The sequence below is a fragment of the Ambystoma mexicanum genome, chromosome 2p (assembly GCF_040938575.1).
Source record: "Ambystoma mexicanum isolate Mex_15411 chromosome 2p, UKY_AmexF1_1, whole genome shotgun sequence".
NCBI classification, from domain to species: Eukaryota; Metazoa; Chordata; class Amphibia; order Caudata; family Ambystomatidae; genus Ambystoma; species Ambystoma mexicanum.
The window spans coordinates 1,418,152,988-1,418,166,565 of record NC_090923.1 but is presented as its reverse complement, the minus strand read 5'-3'; the positions used below and the strand labels follow the sequence as shown (position 1 = coordinate 1,418,166,565).

The 13,578-nt window shown below is 46.4% G+C and overlaps 1 protein-coding gene across 1 annotated transcript in view; it reads right to left on the bottom strand.

Moving 5' to 3' along the window:
• LOC138567897 (SCO-spondin-like) overlaps positions 1-13,578 on the bottom strand; it is a 1,036,222-nt gene that overhangs the window by 733,853 nt on the left and 288,791 nt on the right. Inside the window, exons 24-27 of the mRNA XM_069646396.1 lie at positions 13,291-13,400; positions 10,360-10,509; positions 7,427-7,520; positions 296-690 (exon numbers count right to left, since the gene is read on the bottom strand). Coding sequence (XP_069502497.1) covers positions 296-690; positions 7,427-7,520; positions 10,360-10,509; positions 13,291-13,400 — 749 coding nt within the window. The remainder of the gene's footprint in view (positions 1-295; positions 691-7,426; positions 7,521-10,359; positions 10,510-13,290; positions 13,401-13,578) is intronic.

The window sequence follows — 13,578 nt, the reverse complement described above, 5'->3', positions numbered from 1 at the left end:
GGCATTTCTGGTGGAATTACCGCTTAAGGAATTAGCGCTGCAGTAATTCTGCCAATTTTGCTGATTTTCAGCAGAAAGTGGGCGGATTAATCCCCCACTCCAGGGCCATACTTGTAGTATGGCGGAGCAGGAAAAGTGACAGTAATTCTATTACTGGCAATTTTTTCCCACACTGTCATACTCGTAAGGAGCTCAATGAATTTTCACTTATCGTGAGTCTTCAATAGCCTAAGCATTCCATCCAAAAGCTGGCTGTCACTCAATAGTTATTCACGAGTACTTGTTTGATACTTGCCTGCCTCATCGGATTCGTCAGCAAAGCCACAATCCAGGTCCCCGTCGCAGACATGATCCAATGGGATGCAGCGCCCGTTGGCACACTTGAACTCTTCGCCAGTGCATGCCGATGCTGGGCAGGCCCACTCATCCGAATAGTCCACACAGTCGGCTGTGCCATCGCAGCGGTAGCCATGGGGAATGCATTGCCCATTGGAACAGCGGTACTCATGGGGGGCGCAGCTGAGGTAACAGACCTCATCCGATCCATCGCCGCAGTCGTCCTCGTTGTCACAGACCCAGGCGCCTGGGATGCATCGGCCAGTAGTAGGGCAGGAGAACTCCGTATCATGGCATTGGGACGGCGGCCGGCACAACTCCGATCCACACTGCCAGTGCCCTGACTCACAGGTGCTGTGGGAAAGGGAGAAAAGCATATCCACTCAGGTATCTGCGATGCTCCCATGCATCATCTGGACATCCAACTGGTAAGTACGAAGGTAACTAAGAAATAGTTTCTAACTATCACAAGACCCATCCAGTATGACAATGGGTGGACTTTCCGTAAGGTTGACTGGGAGTTTTTACAACAGGTTGGAGTCTCTCAAAGATTGTAATTAGTACCCGTGAGATGGTCCAAGGATTGATCAATACACTTTTCAAAATATGACATATCCCAAACCTGCCTTTCTAAAATATTCTTGATGATTGAGTATGAACATGTATTTAGTGCATACTGCATACTGCAGGTGATAGAAAAAGCTTGCTTACCATGATGGAAAATCATAATACCCTGTAACTCAAAGTCCCTGCTTTGTACCAGTGGCTCTTTGGCCATGGTCCATTGTCCGTGTGGTGCGATGACACTGCTTTAGATCCACTGACCCCCCGCTGTGTGCAGCTCTTTGACGCAGTGGTCTGGCTGCACGCAATTAGTCCTGCGACTTTGGTCCTAATGTGCGACGATCATCCTGTTACTATCCTTGCTGTGTGCTGAGGTTCCTGCGGTAGTCTGGTAATGCTATAAGCCAACTGCCCTGTCACTCACTGATAATTACATGTCACTCGGAGTGCTTATAAACAGAGGACTGTGAGAAGTAGGCTCAATTGTTCAGTGGTAGTACATGTCTCCCGCCAAGGCTCAGTAGCAGGGATATCTGAAAATTGTCTTTTGTCAAAGGAGGAAGGATAGCTCAGGGGCAAAGAGTTTATTTTCGAAGCAAGAAAACGCAGCACAATACCGGTTCGAAATCCCGATCCCACGCTTAGAAACCACTCGCTAGTATTAAGCGTGTTATAAAAGAAGAATTATAACTATAACAGTGTTGCATTGTAGGAAGTGGCTGATTGTCATCGATCGATTGCTTGGATCAGAGGATCAATGGTTATGAGGTTTTAGGCTGGGCCGGATACTAAATGTAAGGATGTACACAGCAATTCCCCATGTCCAATGTAAGGTGTTGTGTACTTAAACCTTTGGTGATGGTTGTCTGCTGTTCCCCAAAGCCTGATGCTATGCTATATCATGATATGTTGTACTAGTATGATTTGTTAGATGGTATGTTCATAAATCACACAAACGTCACTTCTACTTCAGCTGATAAGCCGACTGACTAGACCAACTCAACCTTTCTAGTAAGCCAGGAGCCATTGAAAACCACGCTCCATTTTAGATGGAGTGTGGATTTTGAGGAAGGACGTTTCGAGGTCTGCTGATCAGGAGTTGAAGGGGACAGGTTTGTAAGGTCCTCCGCCACGCATATACATAGTTATGTACCGCCTTCATCAGAAAGACTGGACCTCTCTTGCGGAACACTTGGTCTGTAATTCAAAGGACCATAAAGGACATATGTTCAGCTACTCAGGGTCAATTGAGAAATTGAAGAGATGGGGGTAACAGGGTCCCAGCATCTAAATGTCAAGAGTATGGGCGTTGCCGCATTTTGTAGTTGCTGCAGTAACTTACGCAAATACGTTTAGGAGGCCGAGAAAGACCGCATGAGCAACATGGAAAGTCGAATGCCTGTTCAAACAGGACAGTTTTTGGGGACTTCTGGAATTGGAAAAGGATCTTCTGCAATTGTAGATGGTATGATAAGTAGTTCCATAAAACGGAGCCAATCTTTCACAGGCATTGGCCTACCACTCGTCATCTCCTGAGTTGGACTAATTGGAGTAGGCATGTTGATGCAAACTGGAGGCTTATCGTGGTGCTGTAGAGGTTCAATTAATTTCTGACCTCATTCTGGCCTTTGTTCTATGGATAATCCATTTAACTGCAAACACAATCCTTTGTTGGCTGGGGGCCAGTGCAGTGTTTTGAATGCTCCTGTATAGTATCTTGTTGTGGTTCCAGGTTCCAGGGTACAACCTGGAATGTGTGTCAGTTGATGCGCACAGTTGTTGGAGGATGGCTGGTTACGGCCGCAGGGTCTCTTAAAAGAATAAAGACTCACCTGCATAAGTTGGCGTGCCTTCGCCACTTGCTTCAAATTGTTGACAAGGATAGATGCATGTGGGACATGGGGATTTGCCCGCTGTCGATGCCAGGTTGGTGTTAAAGAACGTCAGAGAAGAGTAGAGTGAGCAGGCAGGCTCCTGATTCGAGACCCTGTGATCCGGTGTTGGCCCTGGAAGCACCACCGCAGGGCTGAGAGACGGTGCAGCATGAGGGGATGACTCCAGAGAAGAAATGAATGGTGTTATTACATGCCCTTAGTCTGGAGGGACAAAAGAAGTATCGAGAGATTCCACCAGTACCTGAAGATCAGGTGGTGGGGATAAGGACATTCATGAGAAGGCCCTCAGGCAATTGGAAAACTATTATGCTCCCAAGACAAACATAGAGATGAACTGGTATAATTTGTACACCCGCAAGCAGGAACACAATGAGAGTGTGGAAGTTTATCATCCACACCAACAACCCAGTCATGCAGGAGTGGTTGTGGATGTGTGGCAACCCTGCATTGGAGGAAGCAATAGCTATTGCCAAGAAGGTGGAGCATACTCCATTGTGCTCCAAGACTATCAAGGAGCAGAAGAAGACTGAAGGTACTGACAGGGGAGCAGATGTACGCCAGGTTAATGCTGTGATTAAGAGGAACAAAAAGCTGAATACAAAAACCGAAGGAGAACCGAAAGAAGAGAGAAAGAAGGCTGTGACTTCAGTGGAGTACGATAGGGTAGATGTTATAGGTCTGGCAAGCTAAGGCACTTTGCGGATTCAAAGTTGTATCCTGCGATTCACCACAAGTGCTTGAATTGTGAGACGATGGGTCATTTTCCTGCTAAATGTCAAAGGAAGAACAAAGTGTCATCTGTGCATGAGGAGGAGGGAGACAGCTCGGATGAAGAGGACATAGTGGTGGTAGTATGGAAGGCTGAAGAGGATTATTCTACGATGAAGTGCCCTAGATGCAAGATAAGAATCGATGGGCTCCAAGTCACGGTGACGGCAGATAACTGTTCGCCCTACTCCATTTTGATGAAGAGTAGGTGGAGGAAACTGTGGGAGGTTGGTCTGGAAGGGGAGCTCAGGAAATCTAGCATTAAGAGCCCAGGATGGTTTGAAGTTTTGAGGATCAACATAATGGGAATGTTTCAAGCAGTGGTGGAATTTAAGGGCAGAATGGCGATGGTGAGCGTGCGTGTGGTCCTGTTTTCTCAGATTAAGGCTCAGTCTTGCTGCTCTGCTTGGGATTAATTGTCAGTCACAGGTGATTTTTTTGGGAATACCTGCATATAAATGATTACTCTATCCAGGGTTTGACAACATTAAGTAAGGCCGGCATCACTTTGATTTCAGGGGATAAAACGAGGCGTGATAAAGCTTTCTTGAGCATGTGGAGTTAAAATGGCAGTCTTAAGTGAGGTAGATGACCTGTTGACTTAATGTCAGGTTTGCATGAAAGATTATTCCCATTTTTCATCTATTTCCAACCATGTGGATGTGGAAGCCAGTGAGGAGGGCCATGGGAGGATGCCTGGCTTGTCACCCTTCGAGCCGAGGGTACTTTCTTGCCTCTTGTGCTAGAGTTTGGCTAGATAAGTTAGTAAGATGGTTGCTGTTGGGTATCGCCTTCCTCATTCTGATCATGTTTTGGGTGTTGTTGGCGTGGAGTTAGAATGAAAGATCAAAGGATTAAATAAGGGAGGCTATGGGCTCTAAGTAGACATTACACATAGAGTAATTAAATAAAGACTGCAGCAACAGGTGGATAATCCTGCTTTCACTAACGGGATGATCCCTGAAGGAAATCTGCTCTACAGATGTTACCTTTACAGTTTTTGGGGCGCATCCAGTTATCAATAGTTTGCAAAGAACAGTGAAGTTGAAGAGTGCCAAATTTGAGAAGAAAGAGGCTTTACAATTAATCTAGTTATCAACAGGGTAGTTATACCTAGAAATTCCAAAAGGTTCAATAAGAGAAGGCAGACTGAGTACATAAGCATTGAAAGTGAGAATGGGCTGATCCCGTCAGATTGCCAGATAATGACAAAGAAGGGGATTTATTTGAAAGGAGCGCTTACATAAGTTCCAGTATGAGTGATTGCTGGGAGAGACGGTCGACCAGAATGCAGTGGTCAACCCTGTTAAAGGCCTTGGAGTGTCCTAGAACCGGAAGTGCTCCTGCAGTGCTCTAATCATCTTCCATCTGGAGCTCATCAATGAGCAACTCCATAGCCCAGAATACTTGAACACCAGTTTTAACCAGATGGAAAAGATGCTTGCCCTCCAAAAAGCAGTTAGCATAGGTCCAGGACCACCCTTTGAACCATTTTTCCAGGATAAATCGGGTTGGGAATAGGTCTTTGATGAATAGGTTTGTTAGGATCCAGGCGTATCTTTAAGTACGGGCGAGATCAAGGCAATCTTAACCACTTAACCATGGCAGAGATTCCTGGGGCACTCCTGGGCACCCAAGTGGTTAAACGGAGAAAGCAATGGATCCGTGACCAAAGATGTACTCATAATGTACCGTGTGAAAAGTGAAGAGGGCTGCACACACAGCATTACGTTAGTGTCCTTTTAGTGGCGATAAGCTTGAAGACTGGCTTGGGTGAGAGTAGCTCATCGCAATAACAACCAAATGGCGTGTTGGTTGCAAACACCAATCGAAGGAATTGATAGTGAGGGTAAAGTCACTCCAGGAACCAGGAGCTGGCATGCAACAAAACCAATTGGCAAATGATGACTTTATAGAGCCAAAGTACATGGCGAAAACCTTGCATATTTTAAACCTCAGCATTGTTCTCTGTCTTGAAGGCCTCACTGTGGGACTATGTGGGTCACATTGCTCAATTGCAGGTCTGCGTCCTAACGTCCATGTACGTCAATGGTAGTGCAGTTCACTGCTTAACCCAGGGTTTGATAGTAGTTATGTGCATCACAAAATAATATTACAAATAAACTAAACTTCAAACTTCAAACAAGTCTCAGAGAATTGCTTAAGTGCTGTGTTGGAATCTTCATGACTTTAGGACCGCGTGTTATGTGCAACTCGCACCATATTTTGATGCCAACATCTCATTGGTTTTTGTAGTGCAGTGGGCACGTGTCCCCAATGTTCTGTTGCAGTGCTTTGTACCAGAGGCCCTGTGTGTCACTGGAAGTACTATGTGCTACCACGCAGGCACCGAATACTAAATTATGGACAGTGCTTTAAGTGGGGTAAAAAATTGAGGGGGGGCCCTCGTTTGGGGGCGTGGCTTCCATTGCGGGCGTGGCCTAAAAGTGCACAAATCATAGTAATGTGCCCAAACAAATATATAAATGTATTTGAGCATTTATATATTTGTTTGCGTACTACTATGGTTTGTGATTTTTGAAGCCTTCTTTTATATACATAGCAATGTTACATATTTCTATGTTTATACAAGGTGGCTTGTAAGTGCACAAACCATAGTAAGTTACGCACACTTGTGTGCTTACCTTACTATGGTTTGTGTACTTTTCAAGCTGCCTTTTATAAACATAGACATTTGTAACATATGTCTATGTTTATAAAAGACGGCTTGAAACGTAGGCATCTTTTATAAAGCGTTGAGGACGGACAAAACCCAAGGTGGCTTTGTCCGTCGACAAAGCTATATAAAAGATGCCTTGAATTGTGTACGATTCAAGCCGTCTGTTATAAACATAGAAATATGTCTACGTTTATAAAAGATGGCTTAAACGTACACAGTTGAAGGCATCTTTTATAAAGCATTGCCAAAGCAGAAAGGCGCCTCGGGCTCGGTGATCTCTGCTCAGAGCAGATAGATCCCCGAGCCCGAGGCGTCTTTCACTCTCTGCGAACCCGCGGGCTCAGTGATCTAATCTGCATAGTAGATCATGGAGCCCGCGGGTTCGCTTAGGGTCAGTGACCTGGCGAGGGAAAACTAAGGGACTCTAGCTTCCTCTGATGGCCCCTCAGATGAGGGGTAATCAGAGAAAGTTACAGTGACTGACGGAAGTACCAGCCAGTCACAGCAAGGCTGTGCCTGGCAGGCACTTCTGTCAGCTTGCCTGGCGTTAAAGTGGCGGGTGCATCTCCCGTCGCGGCTGCGGCCGCGGCGGGATAATGCATCCTGCCATGGGGTGGTGAGGCCGGGGGGCCCCCGCAGGGCCCCGGCTCAGCCCCACTTTTTGGAGACTGCCGGGGCTCGGCCCCGGCAGGCCCCGGCCCACTTAAAGCACTGATTATGGATCCCTCACTCAGGGTGTCTCGAGTTAAGGGGTTTTGGCCAAGAGCCTGCCTCGCTTTCCGATCAAGTCTAGCACATGTCTAGAACTCTATGGCCCTCATTACGAGTGGGGCGGTGCAGTAAAAATCATCAGTAATTCAGCAGTAATTACATTACCACCACATTACTGCACTGCCCAACTATGGTTTTGGCGGTGGGGTGAAGGAAAATGTGGACATTTCGGTGAAATTAGTGCCGAAATCCCCATGGGGCTAACACCACCATACTGCCACTTGTAATCCGGTGGTAATTCCACCAGACAAGTGGCGGCAATGGTAAGACAGTTTGGCAGTATTCCGCCGGAATGCTGACACACTCATTGAGGCCCTGTGTCTCCTCCAATCTGTTTTCAATTCTCTGACTTCTAACGCACACATTGGGGCAGGAAATTCTGCCTTTTAAATAAAAAAATTTAAAAACTCACCAGTTTTTGCAGTCCTGCTGCACTACGGCCCCCAGTGGGAAGGACGTGCCACCCCAGTAACACGGACACTCAGCAGGATCAATGCAGCTGCCGCCTAAAGAAGGACAACAAGCAAGCGGCGGGAAAGAGGCAGAGAGTAAAGGGGAAACTGTGAGACCTGAGAGAATACCTGTGCTCCCATCCACCCCTAAAGACAAACGGACAGAGAAACCAAACACCAGCAAAAGGGCATCATAGGATATTTAACACAGGTAGAAAACAGCAAATAACATTTCTCAATATATTTGCCAACAATTGCATGAAATAGTGTTACAGACAAATTCCATAGATTTCTGTTGCATTCTGTGGAGCAAACATATTCAAACCTACGGCCTCCTTCATAAAAGCTCTAAGTGGTCCTATTCCCGCTCACACCTACAATTATGAAAGGTGTAAACTTGCCCCATTAAGGCATCAGGGTGGTGTCTGATTTTGAACTGATAATTGGGGCTGCAAGGAATGTTCTGCGCGAGAATAGAAACAGGTGGTATCCCTACAGATTGGAATTCTGTAAGCCGTGTTGGCCAAGAGGGGCTAGGATTGGCGTATGTGTTTGTATTGTAGGCTGATCAGAGTGGTGAGGATGTCTAGACTAACCATTCAGACCAATCAGGATGAACAGACCATTTCGGTATTGTAATTGGCTGTAGCATTCCATGTCTCCTGACTGGCTTGAGCATTCCAACTTCTCTTACGGGATTGTACAGCCACCCTTCCACCCAATCAATGTCCTGGGTCAACCAACCCTGCTTCTGCACCACTGGGTGGAATTAGAGAGAGTGTCAGAATGCTGAATAGCACATGGGGCGAGGGGCGCAGCCAGTCAGGTTCGCAGATCGTGGGCTGAAACCAGTGATCTCAGCCTGCCTTCCACAGAACGCGCCGGCTGTCTCCCCGGTCTGCAGTGCCTTCTTTGCCGACCCTTCCCTTTCTTTTTTTTAAAATCTATTTTCTAAGCCCCCGCCCCTGACCTACTTACCTGTTGGTTGCTTCGGTGGTGCCCACCGCCGTAAGAGCAGCTTCAGTTCCTCTTGCTTGTCTGGCTGCCATAGTAACGGAAGAGGGGCTCCAAACTGAGCATTGCCTTCTAAAATCATGGCGGCCATTTTAGAGAAGTATTTTCATTGATTGATCAGGATGTGCTTGGCGTACCGTTCATTGAATGAAAATACTTTTTTTATTATCACCGCGGGTAACCGCTTAGGTAACCTGTGGTGCTAATAGTGTTAGCACCCGTTCCAAGGGCTGGAACAAGCGGTAATGGCCGGTGCCCTCGTTATAGGACCGAGTGAATAACTCGGGCTGCCGGCCCGTTATCCCCTGGTCCAGCCTTTGGAACAGGGTGCTAAAGCATTATTTTTCGGCTATTTCACTTTGTGTGTAGTGCTGTGTGTCATTGCCCAGCTCTAATGCACTATTTGGATGGTTTAATTATAGCCGATAGCATTACTACAGCATCACTGATTACATATTGGACTTTTTTTAAGTGATGTTTAAGTCGATTACATTCAAGGGTATTTTTGCACCTTTTGAAGGCGTGGCGATGTCAGAGTAATTTTATATTTACAATGAAATTGACGACAAAGACCTTCATCGTACAGTATTTCGGGCTGGCGATTAGCTTTTAACTGATAACATAAACTTTTACAAGTTTATATGGACATATTGTACATACTTTTCAGACTTTTCTACTTTTCTAAAATAACAGGATTGTAGCAGTATTTGAGAAAAAAGTTATTTTCTTGATACGTCATCCTACGTTTTATGTAAAATCCAGACATGTCTGGTGAGCGTGTGGAGTGCACATGAATTCACTTTGGGGTTATACTGTAACACAAGCAAACTGCATGCAGATGACCACCAACATTTGCATGCACGAGAGGGGTCCCCTGCATGCAATTGTAAACATTTGCAAGGAGTATGCTGAAAGGAAAGAGTGAAACCAGGCAAACTCAACTTTACTCATTACTTTTCTCCTCCATCTTGCTAAGAAATAAATACTGCCTGAACATTGCACCTTGCTGGCAGCATTTATTAATAGATGGCTTTATTTATTTATGTATTTATTTATTTATTTATTTATTTATTTATACATTTATATAGCACACCTAAGCCTGAGGCATCTGGGCTATGCAATCTGCCTGCTCTTCTGTAGGTGCTTGATACATTGGGCCTCATTACGAGGTGGGCGGTAAGGGATTGCCGGCACCGGTAAGGGCACCAGTGCCGGTAATCCCTTACCGCCCTACTACGAGTTCCCTTTGCGTGTCCTTCCTTAACGCCTGGTTTTATCAGGCGTTAAGGACGGGACCCGCAAAGGGATAACATGGTCAATAACGGTACCGCAATTTGCGGTACCATTATTGCCGCCTTCCCCCTTCCAATTGAGCCCTATGGGGGCTCAAATGGGAATGGGGAATGGCTCTGGTGAATGGGGAATTACCGGTCCCTCCGACCTCGGAATGGACTGGTAATTGCTCCATCCACCAGAAGCGGAGTCGGTACGATTTTGGAGGCAGCCATGGTGCTAATGGCGCCATGGCTACCTCCAACCTTGTAATGGGGCCAATTGAGGTGGATTCCACAGGAATCCATTTGGTTTATGCCTTCATGAAAATGTTATGCAGTCGTACAATGAAGTGCTCACTTAAGTGGCGGGAGGAAAGCACTGTGGACGGGTTAACTCCCCTCCGTGTCTTTCCTCGGCCTTGTATCGGTACGAAAATGGAAGTGATGAATAGGGGCGTAAAGGGAATGTACCTTGCTTGCACGCCTCCACTTCCCATTCCACCCATTAAGAAATTCGCCCCTTTGTCTGCCTCACCTTCATAATCGCGACCTTATGTGACATGGAACGGCCCAGGTAGGGGTTGGAGCAATAAGGCATTCCTTACCGTGCAGGACCATCTCCGGGGGGCAGAAACATCCCTCCACACAGGAAATGGAGTCGCAGTGCTTTCCGGACTCCATGCCTAGGTTCTGGCATGTCCGTGGACAGGCGGGACCGCATGCTTCGTACTCCAGCCCGTTGTCACACTGCATTGCTAAAGCGGGAGGGAAACACAATGCATGTTACTCAGAAGTGTTTAGCTGGGGGCCAATAGTTTCTAAGCCTAACCCCGATAACACTATTGACACGGCATCACTAGCAGGGCTGGCGCAAGTATTATGGTGTATTATGGCGCAATATGCATCTGCTGTTTCAGGGCCCTCTTCAATTACAATGGAGTCAGACTTTTTGAAATTGTAATTTTAATGGGTTATTTATAACGTGCTCAATACCCAGAGGTTTCTAAGCACTGACCCAGGATCGAACCTCTGAGTCATCTTGCTTCCAAGACGAACGCATTGCCCCTGAGCTATCCTCCCAAGACTAAGGGCCACATTACGACCATGGAGGTAGCCATGCCGCAATTTGCGGCATGGCTACCCCCATACCGGGTACTGGGTCCGGGTTCCCTGAATGGGGAAATACTGGGCCATTCCGACCTTGGAGGGCCCGGTATTTCCCCATTCAGGGAACCTGTACCCGGTACATCCCCATTCCCATTTAGGCCACCATAGGGCTCAATGGGAATGGGGAGGATGCAAACAACGGGCACGTTAATGATGGGTCCGTTGTTTGCATCCTGGTCTGCTCGCGGGATCCGCTAAGGAAACCTGGTTTTACCAGGAGTCCTTAGCGGGTCCCGGGAGGAGACCGCATAATGAGGCGGTAGGGGGTTAACGGGGCCGGCAGCTCTACCAGCCCCGTTAACCCCCTACCGCCTAACGTGTAAAGAGGCCCTAAAAATTGATGTTTCTAGAGCAATGACACCTCGATTAGCATCTTTGCTGTCTGAAACCTAGAATTGCCTAACGATGGTAACAGCCCTGTCCACCATCAACTTTTAAGTCGTCGTGGCAGAACTATAGACTTGGCGATTTGATAATTGTGTATAGATTGTAAACCTCCTCCTCTTTCATTGCTGTAGAATCCATATTCTGACAGACCACCAGGGTTTATTTCCTACAATCTCTCAAACTATGCCATCATTTGACTGGACATTAGGGCCCTCATTTTTCTGCTGGTAGGTGAAGGAAATAAAAACAGAAAAAGCACTGACAAACCCAATAGTATTGTCTATTAGATAGGCATTGTTAGCATGCCTCCATAAACGCCCACCATTCATCAGCTATTGCCATCATATGCTCTTGAAGTACCGTCAGCTGTCAGGTATAGCATGATATGCTCTAATTCCCATGTGCCATGTAGGGCTATGATATAACAGGTAAGACCATCAAAGACACAGGAAATCACACCATTTCAATGTTTTGGCATGAAAATCCCAAGGACTCACATCACTGCCAATTACCCAAGCCTTTGCACCATTGACATCCAATTCCCAGGTAACAAAACCTTTTTCAAGTATATGTGTACTTAGCAGAACAGGGCCATGGACCGCTATGCCCGGTTAGCATATCAGTGCCTGATTTATTTATGTCCAGTTAGCTTAGAACTACAGGGATCTGCTATGCCTAGTTAGCATAGCACAGCCAGATTCCATTATGCCCAATCCGGACATCAATGGAATATTTGCTTTTGCCGGCTTAGCTCCCTAAGGCCAGATATAGATAATACTATGCCAAGCTCGTACAGTCAAGTTCCAATTCCAATATTCACAGTTTTCACAATAAAGCCAGTTATCACTGTTTCCAGAAAGCAAATTAGTACCGGGTGCGAGTAACTATAAATGAGACAAACGCACTAATTGGTGCGTTTGTGAGCCTTACCAGATGGTATGCCCACTCACGTCTTCAGGCCACCATGGAAAGGTAGAAGGGACTACATGTAGTGCCTTCTCCCGTTTCAATGCGGGCATTTTCTTTGTTTACTATGGCCACCACAGAAAGAGAAAACAGACTCTGTTTTCCAGTCCACTGCAGCCATTTGTTTACTTATTTTTTCCAGCTGCGAAACAAAACTCGTCTCACAGCCAAATGAAACCCACCACTAGTACCCCGGTCTAATGGGCCGGGGTACTAATGGCAATAAGCCCCTCGCCGGCGGGACATTACCGCATAAGGGGCACATTGCCTGAGTAATACCAGATGGCAGTTTGGCCATTTAGACCATTAAGGAAAGATTCCATTGTGACTGTCTGTGCTTGTGGAGGTCGGACAGTGTGTTGGTTGTGCCGGGGGCAATATGCGTGCAGTGCTAAGGGCAGTGTAAGCAGTGCTAGGGATGATTATATATGTTCAGTGCTGAAAGTGGTGCCTGTGTGTTTGTGTGGGTGTGTTTGTGCGTGCTTGGGTCTACCTTGCTGGGGTGGTATGTTTGTATAGTGTGGCGCTCAGGTCTGTGTGTGTGTGTGTGTGTCTGTCTGTCTGTGGTGCTTATGGAAGTGTATGGATACAGTGCTGTTTTTTGTCTGCAGTCTGTGTGTATTATTGTGTGTGGAGTTAAGTGCAAGAATCAATATGTGAGAATGTGTGTATGTGTGTGCATGTGTTATTGTATGTGTATGTGAAGATGCTGTAATTTGACTTCATGTTACAAGTAACATAATTATAAAAATCAGAACAAAAATCAGCACGGCCTACACTATACTCTCATACTCTAGTCAGGAGGGGACGTAAAGTACTAACAAAGTGTAAACACACACACACCTAGGATGTTTTATTAAGTATTTAAAGTTTTAGAGGTAACTGGATTTAAGGAGGGACGATTAAAGGAGAGGAAAGGAATGGAGATGAAACACCTACTGGCATGTATGACTATGAGGCCGTGCAGAGTCACTTAATATTAGGGCCTTCTAAGAACTGGAACATGTTACACTCACGACAGAGGTCCTGCGTCCTCCAGCGCACGTAGACTCCATGCTGGTTGCACTCTTCGGCGTACGTAGCGATGGCCGTGCACAGGCACTCACAGTCCCCGCCAGAGTCGCACCTGTGATCACATCAGAAAAAGAAGATGCTTTAATTACCTTCACCTACTAACTACTAACAGCAATCCTCATGCATTCACTTAACACTGCCTGGTGCCATACCTGTGCACACAGTACCATATGGCCTTGGCTTTACACTCATGCCCACTGGACCAGTCATTTGACTCTGATGATGAGAGA